This window comes from Malaclemys terrapin, chromosome 3 (genome assembly GCF_027887155.1).
Source record: "Malaclemys terrapin pileata isolate rMalTer1 chromosome 3, rMalTer1.hap1, whole genome shotgun sequence".
NCBI classification, from domain to species: Eukaryota; Metazoa; Chordata; order Testudines; family Emydidae; genus Malaclemys; species Malaclemys terrapin.
In genome coordinates, this window is record NC_071507.1 from 14,288,548 (window position 1) to 14,301,815 (window position 13,268).

At 39.9% G+C, this 13,268-nt stretch overlaps 1 protein-coding gene across 5 annotated transcripts in view; it reads right to left on the reverse strand.

Moving 5' to 3' along the window:
• The window catches only part of KIF16B (kinesin family member 16B), a 217,322-nt gene that overhangs the window by 182,399 nt on the left and 21,655 nt on the right, over positions 1–13,268 (reverse strand). For all 5 annotated transcript variants that reach the window (XM_054023261.1, XM_054023262.1, XM_054023258.1 and 2 more), the window contains exons 2-4: positions 7,651–7,720; positions 5,295–5,408; positions 297–413 (exon numbers count right to left, since the gene is read on the reverse strand). In XM_054023261.1, the coding sequence (XP_053879236.1) occupies positions 297–413; positions 5,295–5,408; positions 7,651–7,720 (301 nt within the window). The remainder of the gene's footprint in view (positions 1–296; positions 414–5,294; positions 5,409–7,650; positions 7,721–13,268) is intronic.

A 13,268-nucleotide genomic window follows, 5' to 3' on the forward strand; every position in this document is an offset into this window, starting at 1 on the left:
GGCCCCTTTAAGGTGTCTCAAGTTGAGTACCCAAAAACCACTAGTCACTTTTGAAGATTTTTGTTCTGATCTGTGCATGACAAATAGCTTATTATTAAATGTAACAGCAACACAAAGGTATTTTTTCTGATTTAAAATTTCTCCCACATAACTATAGGGAACTTTGAAGACTCCCATGTAACTACTAAAAGTTAGATATAAAATGGAAATAACGATATGCAGACAGGGTAGAGAATGATGGTTCCAAAAGGAATCTAACTGCATTATAAAACTGAAATCTGCAAAACACAACGTACAGCATTTCCCATCATAGTGTAGGACTTTCCAGATCCAGTCTGTCCATACGCAAAAATACAAGCATTATAACCTTCAAAAGCAGATGCAAGGACATCTGTGCCAAGATTTTTGAAAACCTAAAAACAAAAACAAAAAAGTTTTTTTAAGAGACTGAACAGTTAAAAAAAATCATATCTGCAGTAGTTTTAATGATAGTTTAATGTATTCTATTCAACATAGCATTGCAAATACTACAAAACAGCAGAGATATACTAACACACAAGCCATCGGTTTGGACTAGTGATATTTGCTTTAGAGAATTAGCTAGGAAGCGTCTTGATTAAATGCAGATTGTTACTAGTATATTTAATTTACAGCAGTGCCAAAGTATTCTTTTCACTTGCTCTGTCAAACCTAGATCTTCCCCAATTTTCTTTTAATCTAATCTCATGCACTAATGACCATCTTTCTGCTATTGTTAATAGTTACTTTACACTTTTAATATTTTCCCCAATGCTACAGAATTTGAAATTGTCTATTACCATCTTAAAAAGAAAACTCTTCCCTGAGACTATGAGTGGCCTTTTTTCAGCCAAGTGTAAGAGGCAAGTGCCCTTTTTCCTCTCACCAATCACCTCTTGCATAATAGAACTTTTGAGTTTAATCTCAGTTTCCTTCTGGCCAAAGCACAGAACATATCTTCTTTATAGTAATTACCTTCTTTCCTCAGATAGCCCCTTCTCCTTTTGCCCTCAAATTTCATCAAATCTGACACTGTAGAGCACTCCATCCTCCTGGATCATCTACATAACCATTTAGGTGTGCCTGGTTCCTTTCTGTTGTGGCGGGGTTGGATGGCTCCAGGCCCCATTACCCCTTAAAGAGGACAAACCACCCTGTTATACTGTGCCACTCTCAACAAGCTCATGTACCAGAATTTGGGAACCTCTGTCTTAGACAATCATAAGCACAATTCTCTCACTCTCTCCCTGTTATTTGAAGAGAGTGTCTCCCATTAACACCATTCTGATGGTACCTTTCTTGAAATCCTCATCCATACCTACATTTCATGTTGTTTTGATTGCCCCTCAACCATCTCTAGACTCTAGTGTTTGAAGATTGCCACTATCCATCTTCAAAAAAGTGAAGCTGTATTATCACCAAATAATTCCACTGACACCTCATTCATGTCAAAATTCAGTTCAATATTTGCCTCATTCTTAGTAATCCCACTATGGGTATGCTCAAGCCTGCCTCATGGAGTGGTGTCTCACTATTCCTATACAGAGCTGTAACTAGACATTTTAGCGTCCAGGGCAAGCAAGCATATTTGCCCCCCCTGTTGATTTTTATTAGGCATTTCTCCACCCCATTTTACCACCCCAGTGGCTTTGAGCCCTAGACAGCTGCCCTACTCATCCTGCCCTTGTTATGGCCCCGTTCCTATCCCTAATCCCTCCACTAATCTAGTACTAGTCTCTTCTTTCTCACTATACAACCTGGCTACTCTAGGGGAACAAGAACATCTTTATACAACATAAAATTGTATTATGCTACATGACTCTTAAAAATTTAATCAGGTTAAAGTAAGTCAACGATGTTTAGACAGAGCAACCAGAGATTACCATTTTCTGAATTATTGCCCGGTGCATCAACTTGAACAGAACATACTGTTAACACTAGGACCGAATCGCTAGGGCATTCTGTTCATGGTTTCAAAGGGCCAGTACAACTGACCATAAATCTATCTTCATTCTTGTTGCACGGATATACAGTTAAAGATCAGCAGGTAAAATGCTCTAGTCTAATTTCTGAGTCACTGTAGCACAACTCATGTCCACAAGAGGGCATTGATAGGACATGTAAAGCTAGATACAGTTTCATTTATCACTCAGCTATGTGTACATGGCAAAAGTTTAATGATAGTGGACCAAACATGCTAGTAATTCAAGTATCCAGCAGTAATGCAAGTATCCATTGTGCTCCACAGTGAGCTGGACATGAACTCGGCAGGAAGGTTTCTGTGGTACTCTGGTGTAGTAGATTGGAAATTCTAGAGCAGCTTGATGCAAGTTAAAATACGAATGTTTTCAATTATATATGAAAGTGAGTAATACAAGGAAGACAGCCTGTCTTGTATTTATTTTTGAAGTTAAAGGCAATTTATTTGAAGATGGCCTTCTGTTCTCCATGTGCCACAGGACTTTTTATTTAACACAAATGCATGATAGACAATGGAGGTTTTGATAGTTTGGCAGAGAACTGTTGGGATTATTGGTAGCCAAGAAGATCTGGGAGGCAGTTTGGGATTGTGGGATATGCACTTAAACTGGGTGTGTCTGTTTTAAAGATCAATAGTGAATGCTGACATTTAAGAAAGTCGTTTTTAGATTTCACAGTTAACATCCTATTGATATGAAGGGTACAGTTCATTCTTCTAGGAGCTATTGTTTCTGGCTGCTGCAGCCTCAGGTCTTTCCTCACTGGCATTTTTTTCTCCTTGTATAGGAATCCTCCACGGGTGTCAAAGTGACTTGTACCAATGCACTTTGCCCTAGTTTGAAACGGGCAAAACCACATTAATACAAATCAGTATTACACAGTGCAGCATGCCTACAATAGGGGTTTGCCCTGGTGCAGTTATAGTGAAAGAAAATCCTATCACAGATACACTATCACTTTATATTGGGTTCATGTTTGGAAGGTTTTTCATTACAAATGAGGGTTAATGACAATGTTTTGTTTTTTTCTAGCAAAAGCTCAGATTCTGGAGCAAAATTCCATAGCTTCTGTGGGGGGGGAAAAAACCCAGCATCCACAGAATCACAAAATACACCAACCCCTATGAGCAGTTTCTCTTTGAGTATATAAATAAAATGTCTTAAACACATTAAAAATATACAGCCTACATAGGCAACTAATAAATTCAAGAACAAAATAACCCTAAACATTGTCAAGGGCTTGTTTTTGCAAAGCATTCATACCTCTGGATCCACCAGTTGGGGAGGACAGCAGAGGAAGGTGGGATGGGGAAGAAGCACACAAACATAATGAGGTTATGAAGGTTTTAAGCAAGAGTTTGGGATAATCCCATTACTCCCATACGTTAGTGAGCTATGCAGGGGTTCCAATATTTGTACCAATAAAAATATTTATTCACACATAATCATGTATTTTATGAGCAAGAATTGGGCACTAAGGTCATCATCAGTTGTCATTGTTTATGTAGCCATAAATCATGTTACTGTGTAATCACAAGTTAAGGCCCCAGTCAAAACACACGTGTAGTTCCATTCACCCAAACAGGACCACTTACATACTTAAAGTTAAGCATAAGTAAGTTTTACACGGTCTAGGATTTCAAGCTCTGATTCAGGGAAACACCTATTCACATGCTTAAATCTATCCCTATTCAGCAAAGCACTTACGCACATGCTCAACTTTAAAAGCACATGCTTAAGCATCACTGGGACTTAACACATGCTTAAGCACCCTTTCTGAATAGGAATGCTTTCCAGGACTGGGGCCTCAATGTTTGAATTTGGGGATTTTTATTAATGTTTTCAATTATAGTCTTTTTCTTCACTTAGTATCCTTAACTGTATCTTAATTTTTGCTTTTCAAAGTATACATGCACAGAAACAAATAAAACCTACAAAATTCAGAAAATAAGAAAACAGTGGCAACTACTGCAATGGAAAAAATTTAAATTGCCAAGAATTAGTGACTTCTTTTAGTTAAACATGTAATCAAGTGTTTAAATTAAATTGTAGATTAATGTATTACTTAAACTATAAAAATGAATAAGGAAGTTTTAACAATGGGATCTACTAGTTTGTATTATATAGTTAAAGAGAAAACCAGGAGTGGAAATTCCCTGTCAAATAGCCATATTGGTTGGCATTGCCAATAAAAATAGTCTGTTATAATAATGCACCTTAATCTTGGCCTGAACTACCATTTTTCTACTTTAGGAAGTTATTTTAGTCTTCCTGTTAGTTTTAACCCCCATGTCTTCAGGGATCAGGCTCACCACTATCACTTAATTCTAAACCACCAATATCACCACATTCACAACTGCAATGTATCTGCAGCAACCCTAGATACCAAAGGTCTTCACTGGTATCCATAAATTCAGCAGGAATTTCCATTATTTAAGTATACTGAAAACTCTCTCATATAACAGGAGAGGAGCGATTGCCCTAACACGTTGGTACAGGATCAAAAGAGGAAAGTGCCAATATTGAAAAATATTTGAATTGTGTCAGATAAATTAATTTGGGTCTGGAAGGGAATTGGGAAGGTCATAAGCATCAAAGGTCCTGCAAAAAGCACGTAGGACATATTTCAAAGTTAGTAGAATACAAATGTGCACATACATTTGTGTGCCTAAATTAAGTGAAAATATGTAGTGTGCATGCAATTACACAAGCCTGTCTTCAGAAAAACTGTCTCCATATGTTTAGACTTGAGTGGAGGAGACAATCACCAGATCTACATAATTATGGATGACAGATATGCGGTCTTGTGGGTGAGGGAAGAAAGGTAATTTAGAGGGCAAAGTCTACAACTCTACAATAGAAAGCTGGCATGTAATACTCCAGGGAGAAGTATCAAGAACCTTTTTCAAGCAGGTTCTCAAATCCTTAATAAATCTTTAGTTCAAACAGGATTTTACCTGGAAAAACAGAATGTTTGTGTCTTTTTGAATTAAGCAGATGTATTTGGTGTTCAGAAGGTGATTTTTCTTAAGTTTTTAGGTGACAAATATAGGCAGCACAGTAATAGCTTTACTGAGGGTTTCACTAACCTGACCTAACAAAATAAGTCAGACCAGAGAACCGACAATGGGCATTCCTTCTGTACCATGAGAAAACATATAGCTAGCTGTGTTGGCTGTCCTAACACTTCTCTCAAACATGTAGGGAATTTCCAAATTGGGCTGAGAGAATTGTAAAAGGAAGAAAACGTCACATTATTCTTTCAATATAAAAAAAAAATCAATTCTGAAAGCCTACCACTTCTTGAGACACATAAATAGGACTTTTACTATCTGCTGAGAAATAGGAGAAGTCGTAGGTAAATGTTTTTGTCCGTTCTCTTCCTAGGTCTCCTGTTCCTCCTTCTGGTATCTACAGGAGACAAAAAGAAAAAAAGAAAAAAAAAAAAAAGAGTTGGCATGTTGCATGATAAATTCAAAGGACATTTTGCAACATAGATGATTGGAACACAGACTTCATACGAGAGCACACGAAGAGAGAGCATTTTAATGAAAGGCTATCCCTTTTTGTTATTCTAACAAATATACATGCAAATATACATACTTAGTGGTGAAAAAAGTAAGCAAGTAACATCTGCTTTCATAAGAAGGGGGATAGTCTTATTAAAAGAGCACTGTAGGCATGTTACTCTTTATTTTAAATTACTTTTAATGTAATGGCTCATTTTTGTTATGTTACTATGTAACGTTTACTATTACTAGTTATTACAAGTTAAATTCTGAGTAGGAAATTCTAAAACAATATTCCAAACATTTACTTAACGAACAAGCACTTTGCCATGTACAAACTGAATTGCATATGAAAGCACAGATGTAATTAAAATGGTCATATATGCCTTCAGCTTAAGGCTATTATCATGCTGGAGACAGACTGCTCATGACATTAGCAATATGTACTACTATCTGAGTCACAGACACAATTCTCCTTTCGGGGAAGGAACATAATGTAGTTGTTAAGAGCGGGGGATTATGCATCAGGTATATTGGATTTTATCTCCAGCTCTGCCACTCGTTTCACTATGTCATCTTAAGAAAAGTATTTCAACTTCTGTGCCTTGGTTTATTCAGCTATAAAAAGGCTGTAAGGCTTGTGTACATGAAAGGTGCATCAGGTAGAATAGTGCAGGATTCTCAACCTTTTTCTTTCTGAGGCCCCCGCAACATGCTATAAAAATTCCATGGCCCGTCTGTGCCACAACAACATAAAAGCCAGGGCCAGCGTTAGGGGGTAGCAAGCAGGGCAACTGCCCAGGGCACTATGCCACAGAGGGCCCTGGGATGCTAAGTTGCTCAGGCTTTGACTTCAGCCATGGGTGGCAAGGCTTGGCGCCCCAGGCTTCAGCCCCAGGCAGTGGGGCTTCGGCTTTCTGCCCTGGGCCCCAGCAAGTCTACTGCCAGTCCTACTTGGCAGACCCCCTGAAACCTGCTCACAGCCCCCCCAGTGGGCCCCGGACCCCTGGTTGAGAACGACTGGACCAGTGTTTATAAAGCACTGATAAGACGGTGCTACCATAGCACAAAGAAAAACATCTAAAGATATTTGACTATGTAGCATTATTTAAATAAGCTAAAAGTATGTTAATTTGCTGAATCCATCAAGTAACAGAGGCATGATTATTTAGAATATTTTAACTTTATTGTACCTTTCCCTCATTCCCATTTCAAATTCTTTTGAAATAAAAATCTCAGCCAATTCCTACTTCTGTGCTGCCCAACTATACACAATGTTGAGCTATCACATCTGTGGTGAGGATAGCAAGAGTGCATGCAGATAACTTGCCATAAAATGCTATCTTTCACCAATTTTTTCATTTATTTCACATACATTCACAATATATTTCATTTTATACATTTTTCTGAAATCCCAGAAGCCATGTGTATTAAGAAAGTCTTTGTAAAGCCACCCCATATAAATACAAATCTAATGGTATAACCCCTTTGGGGTATTTGTACATCCAGCTTAATTCCTGATAGCAGATGTAATAGCATGGTTTATGTAAGAGATGGTCAGCACAACTAGGACCTTAAAGGATTTTAAATTAGTTATGTGTTGAAAGCCTCTTTAACATTTGTCATTGGAGGCTTTCAGAACATCAACATATCTTTAAATATTTGCAGGTGAGTTTTGCACACCTTGAAAAATTCTGCATACCTGGTGCAGTTAGTTGTCTTTTGGCAAGTAAGAAAAATTTAATAAGATTTTTAAATCATCTTAGTAAATAGCGGCAAGTAGACCTTCCACCTGATTTAGTATGTTTTCACTACAATTTTGGAAGGCTGTTTGTACAGCAGGATGGAAAATTGGAGTTCATTAGAAACAGGGTATAAATGTTTCTCCATTTTAAGCACTCATCCTCCAGCTAAGTGAATGGCCACAGCAATAGGAATACTTAAGAAACAGGTCCTATTTGTACAACAAACAATAGTAACTTCCCTATCTTGGTCTCCAGACAGCACTTCAAAGATGTAGATAAGCCAGAGACCAAAGGCCTCTCCCTAATATCAAATGGATACTATCAATTACCTATTTATCAGAACCTTGTTTTGATGGCTAACTTGGTTATAATTTTTCCTTCCCAAATGAGAACACTCACCTTTATATTTGTGATTGTTGTTTTATTTTTTTCCATTGAAATAATAAATTTAGCATCCAGGTCCTTTTCCCTGTAAATAAAAAGCATGATTTCAGTATGTTGGGGAAAAAAAAAAAAAAAAAAAAAAAAACCTTTATCTTGCACATAGCAATCAAAAATGAACTGTTTTTATAAGACTACTTAGCACTGTATATGAATATTGGTCAATTTCCTTTTTCATTGAGGCAAATTGCTTTATATTTCTGATATATTTGTATTGCCCGGGCTTATTTCCAAGTCCCTTCTAGGAAAAATTCTACACCAGAAGTTTGATTAGACACCTAAATTAATAGTTTTCTCTTACTAGCAGATCTGATCCAAAGCCTGGGGAAGTTGTTGGGAGCATTCTCCAGCTAGCTCTAAAAAGCATTATGAAGGAAACTTTAACTCTTTCCACCGAGTTGGCAACAATTCTGTTTTGGCCTGAACCAGGACCCAACTTGGCTACACGGCCTAGGTAATGGACTGAGTACTGTTTTAACTGCAATTCTTCCTTAGAGAGACTCAGTGTTGACAACTCTCGCAATTTTACTTAAAAAGTTTCACAATATTTGGTGTTTTTTGTGATGTCCCAGCTGCTAGAATCTCAGCTTTCATTTAAAACAACAAACTAGCCTTCATGGCATTGGTGGGCAACCTGTGGCCCACGGGCCACATGCAGCCCATTAGGGTAATCCGCTGGGGGGCCACAAGACAGTTTGTTTACATTGACTGTCTGCAGACACGGCTGCCTGCAGCGCCTAGTGTCCGCGGTTCGCTGTTCCCGGCCAATGGGAAACAAACTGTCTCGTAGCCTGCCAGTGGATTACCCTGATAGGCTGCGTGTGGCCACGTTGCAGAGATTTGATTTCATTATACCTAACTATAAAACATGATGTCAAGTATCAGGGGGTAGCCGTGTTAGTCTGTATCTACAAAAACAACAAGGAGTCTGGTGGCACCTTAAAGACTAACAGATTTATTTGGGCATAAGCTTTCGTGAGTAAAAACCTCACTTCTTCTCCTCTCCTGGCATTGACACCTCCTCATCTATTATTGGGAGTGGACTACATCCACCCTGATTGAATTGGCCCTGTCAACACTGGTTCTCCACTTGTGAAGTAACTCCCTGCTCTCCATGTGTCTGTATATAATGCCTGCATCTGTAACTTTCACTCTATGCATCCGAAGAAGTGAGGTTTTTACTCACGAAAGCTTATGCCCAAATAAATCTGTTAGTCTTTAAGGTGCCACCAGACTCCTTGTTGTTTTTATAAAACATGAGTAGTCCATATGTATATTTGTAATTACATTTGTTTTAATAAGGTTACCCATTAAAAATATTGTTACACATAACATCCCATGCATTATAAAAATGTGTGAAATATAAAAGCTAAACTAAAAGAGCAAGTAGTGCTGTACACCAGACAAAATTATATTCACAGTATTAGTCAAAAAATCACATCAGCTTCTACAAATATCAGATCGACAAATCACCTAGCAAATAAATAATCATATCTGACTGACACACAGCAAAGTAAAAGAGGTTAAAATAATAATAACCGTGTTTTCATGATTTGATATTTACTTAGGCCAGATTAAAATGAAAAATATCAGGGAGTAACTTCTTCCCTCTCCCCTCCCAGCCAAGGAATAGCCTTGCCAAGCGCAAGCGGACCAAGGAAAGACTTTTGGTTTAATATTTCCCTCCAAATGGTAGGCTGGAACATCACTTCTTAATCCTTGTTCATTGATAAGTCACCCTTTACCCCATTCAGTCTCCTTCTAGAAGTAATTCTGAAGGAACAGGAGAGCCATTTTAAAAACTCAGTCAATGAACAAAAGATAACAAATAATAAGCCAATAAAGATGCTTATTTACATATCAATACATGATAACATTATTTTCTAACGCAATAAAAACAGACTTTTAATAGTGTATACTTAATGCTGTAATTTGAATTTAGATTTACCAGAAAAAACACTAGAACTGCCTTTGAAGATGATCTCTTTATAACATTGATTTTTTTTTCCACAACTTCTTCCAGCTCCCTGACTAGCTCTATATTTACAGATTGAAGCAAAATAATTCTGGTACTGGTGACAGACAGGGGAAATGGAGAAAGGTTTCCAGTGGTATTGTTACCAGGAGATGGTGTAAGAGACAATCGCAATCTACCACCCAACACTAGGTTTCAGAGGGGTAGCCGTGTTAGTTTGTATCAGGAAAAATAACGAGAAGTCCTTCTGGCACCTTAGAGACTAACACATTTATTTGGGCATAAGCTTTATTAGGTTTCCAATACGTGATTTTTGTAAGTTGACAGCGTCCCTTAAAATCTAAATGGAGACCAATTATGTAGCTATAATGCAGTCTAACATTACTCCGCTGCAGTCTTTATACAAGTATTATTTGGAATTGAATTTTGCTCAAAACATTTGGGACTGCACGCTTCATCTTAATTACCAAAAAATTAAGCAAAGTAACAAGCTGCCATTCACTGTCCCATTACCATTATATGAGCATTGAAGGCCTGAAAAGAAGCCTATTGCAGTTAGCAACTTTTACAATACACAGTATTTACATGCAATCTGAGCAGTAGTTCACAATTTAGACAAGAGCTTCAAACACTGCCCAAAAACACATTATCACCACAAATAAGATACAAGCCTCTATTTCCCTTCGTTATACAAAGTAAAATAAAGGGAAAGGCTACCAAAACGAGTTCACGTTTAATGGCGTGATCATTTATTGCATCGAAAGAACTTGTTTCCTCTGAAATCAGATCTATTCTCAAGCTAACGCTCCACTCCAATTTTCAGCCTTTCACCACTGTCACTTCATACACTATGCCGAGCTCTATAATTAAGCTTACAACCTATGACCTCTTGGCTCAGAACCAATGTTATAAAGTGATCAAGACAGGTAAATTGCTTGACACAGATGTCAGGAAATATTTTAACTAAGTATTTAGTATTAACCCTCTAGTACTACTAAATTCAGATATTCACCCAGACCATAGGGGGGGAAATTCTGGAGAACTATTACAGATATCAGCCCCGTGTTTCAGTATCAAGAGTACCAACATCAGAAATTAAGGTACACTAACACACAGGTCGGCAACCTTTCAGAAATGGTGTGCTGAGTCTTCATTTATTCACTCTAATTTAAGGTTTTGCGTGCCGATAATACATTTTAACATTTTTTAGAAGGTCTCTCTCTATAAGTATATATAGACTATAACTAAACTACTGTTGTATGTAAAGTAAACAAGGTTTACAAAATGTTTAAGAAGCTTCATTTAAAATTAAATTAAAATGCTGAGCTTAAGCCACCGGCCTGCTCTGCCCGCTGCCAGCCTGGGGTTCCGTTCACCTAGGCCGGCAGCGGGCTGAGCGGGGCCTGTGGCCGGAACCCCGGCTGGCAAGGGGCCGGCAGCCAGAACCCCAGGTTGGCAGCAGGATGAGCGGGACCAGCAGCTGGGACCTCAGACTGGCAACGGGCTGAGCAGGGCCAGCACCCCAGACCAGCAGCGGGCCGAGCGGCTCAGCCCACTGTCGGTCTGGGGTTCCGTCCGCTGGCTCCTGACAGCCAGGGTCCCGGCTGCTGGCCCCACTCAGCCCGCTGCCAACCTGGTGCTCAGGGTGGGGGGTGGGGATGTGCGGGGTGCAGGAGTCAGGGCAGGGGGTGTGAGGGGGCTGGGTATGTGTGGAGGGTGCAGGAATCAGGGATGGGGTCGTGGGGGGAAGCAGGGGACTGGGTACAAGGGGGGTGCAGGGGTCAGGGCAGAGGGGGTGGGCTGGGATCAGGGGGGTGCTCCCTGTGGCTCACGGCAGGGGGCTGGAGGGATATGCCCCGCTCCTACCCTCCTTCCCCCGCCTCTTCTCCGCCTCCTTACCGGTCTGAGCAGTGAGGGTGCTGGGGCTGCTCTTTTCCCCTCCCTCGCAAGGGCCATCGGCGGCAGGGAGGGAGAGGAGGCGGGGCTCGACGCAGCACACTGGGGGATGAGGCGGGGGAGGGGGAAGCTTGGCTGCCGGCGGAGCCTGCCCTACAGCAGCAGCCGGCAGGACCAAGCTTGCTTCTGCCCCTGCCAGAGAGAGCGGTAGGCGGGGGCGGAGAAGAGCGGGCTGGGTCAGGCAGGATTTTTAATGGCATGCTGCTGCCTGCCAGGGTCCGGCTCAGCCCGCTGCCGGGACCATTAAAAATCGGCTCGCGTGCCGTCTTTGGCACGCGTAGCATAGGTTGCCAACCCCTGGTCTAACCTTAGTCTGTATGTCTGACAAGTGGATTATCTGCTCACAGATTTAATAATTCTTCTTCACTTTTATAGGGCTAGGATCCGACATTAGGCAGAGCCATGAGGTGGGCTGGTACATAAACTGTACTGATCCAGGAGAAGAACTGAGAAACTGTGACTTAGAGACACTTCTGAGTCATTTTTGCTCCCTTGCTTTCTCTATGCGCTGCATTACTAGCCATTCCCCATCAAGATTCTACTTCCTCGCTCAACTGCTCCACAGAGGGAGAAAGCAGGCAAGTAGTCCTTCTTATTCCTATACACTTGGACTTTACATCTGGCCAGCCACATAAGAGGAGGTTTTTTTCCACTGAATGGGCATGTAATCTAAGCCAAACCATTAAAACTATCCCACCACATTTCAAGGAACAGAGTACACCTCATTACATCCTCTTGTGATGTCACTATTCCAGTCCTTCACAAGCCTTTGTCAAATTTCTCCCACAAGGAAAGGCAACCAAGAACTGGAAAGTCCTGGCACAGAAAACATAAACCAGGGGTAGGCAACCTATGACACGTGTGCCAAAGGCAATACGCAAGCTGATTTTCAGTGGCACTCAGACTGCCCGGGTCCTGGCCACCAGTCCGGGGGGTTCTGCTTTTTAATTTAAATTTAATTTTAAATGAAGCTTCTTAAACATTTTAAAAACCTTATTTACTTTACATACAATAGTTTAGTTATATATTATAGAAAGAGACCTTCTAAAAACGTTAAAATATATTATTGACATGTGAAACCTTAAATTAGAGTGAATAAATGAAGACTCGGCACACCACTTCTGAAAGGTTGCCGACCCCTGATACAAACAAATGAAGGGCAATCTTGGGACGCCATTTTTATACATAGAGCAGGCAAAAGGGCACAATTTTTGCCTTTGCTTCACAGTTCACCTTTAAGATGCTGCTGAAAATTGGAAAACACCTAGAAATAATTCAACTGTCTTTGTTCTTTATTATTTGATTACTCATGAGATATTCATCTGCTCTTGATGCTTATTCCCACAAGGAAGGCATGGTTTTATGTTTATCATTGAATTACTTATACAGTAGTCAATTGTGATGTCACAGAGGAAAATTTTAGGAAGAGAACCAGTACCAGGAACAAGACTTGTTTTGTTATCAATAAAAAACAAAAAGGGAAAAAAAAAAATACACAGAAAACCATCAAAGCCCTTTTTGAATACAGTGTTTTTAAAGGTGTTCTATTTCATAGCACTTCCAAGGCAGTTACAGAATGGCAGCACAGAGACTACTCAACTTGCAGACTGAGCCTCGCTCTCATAAAAGATACTACTAATTTTCC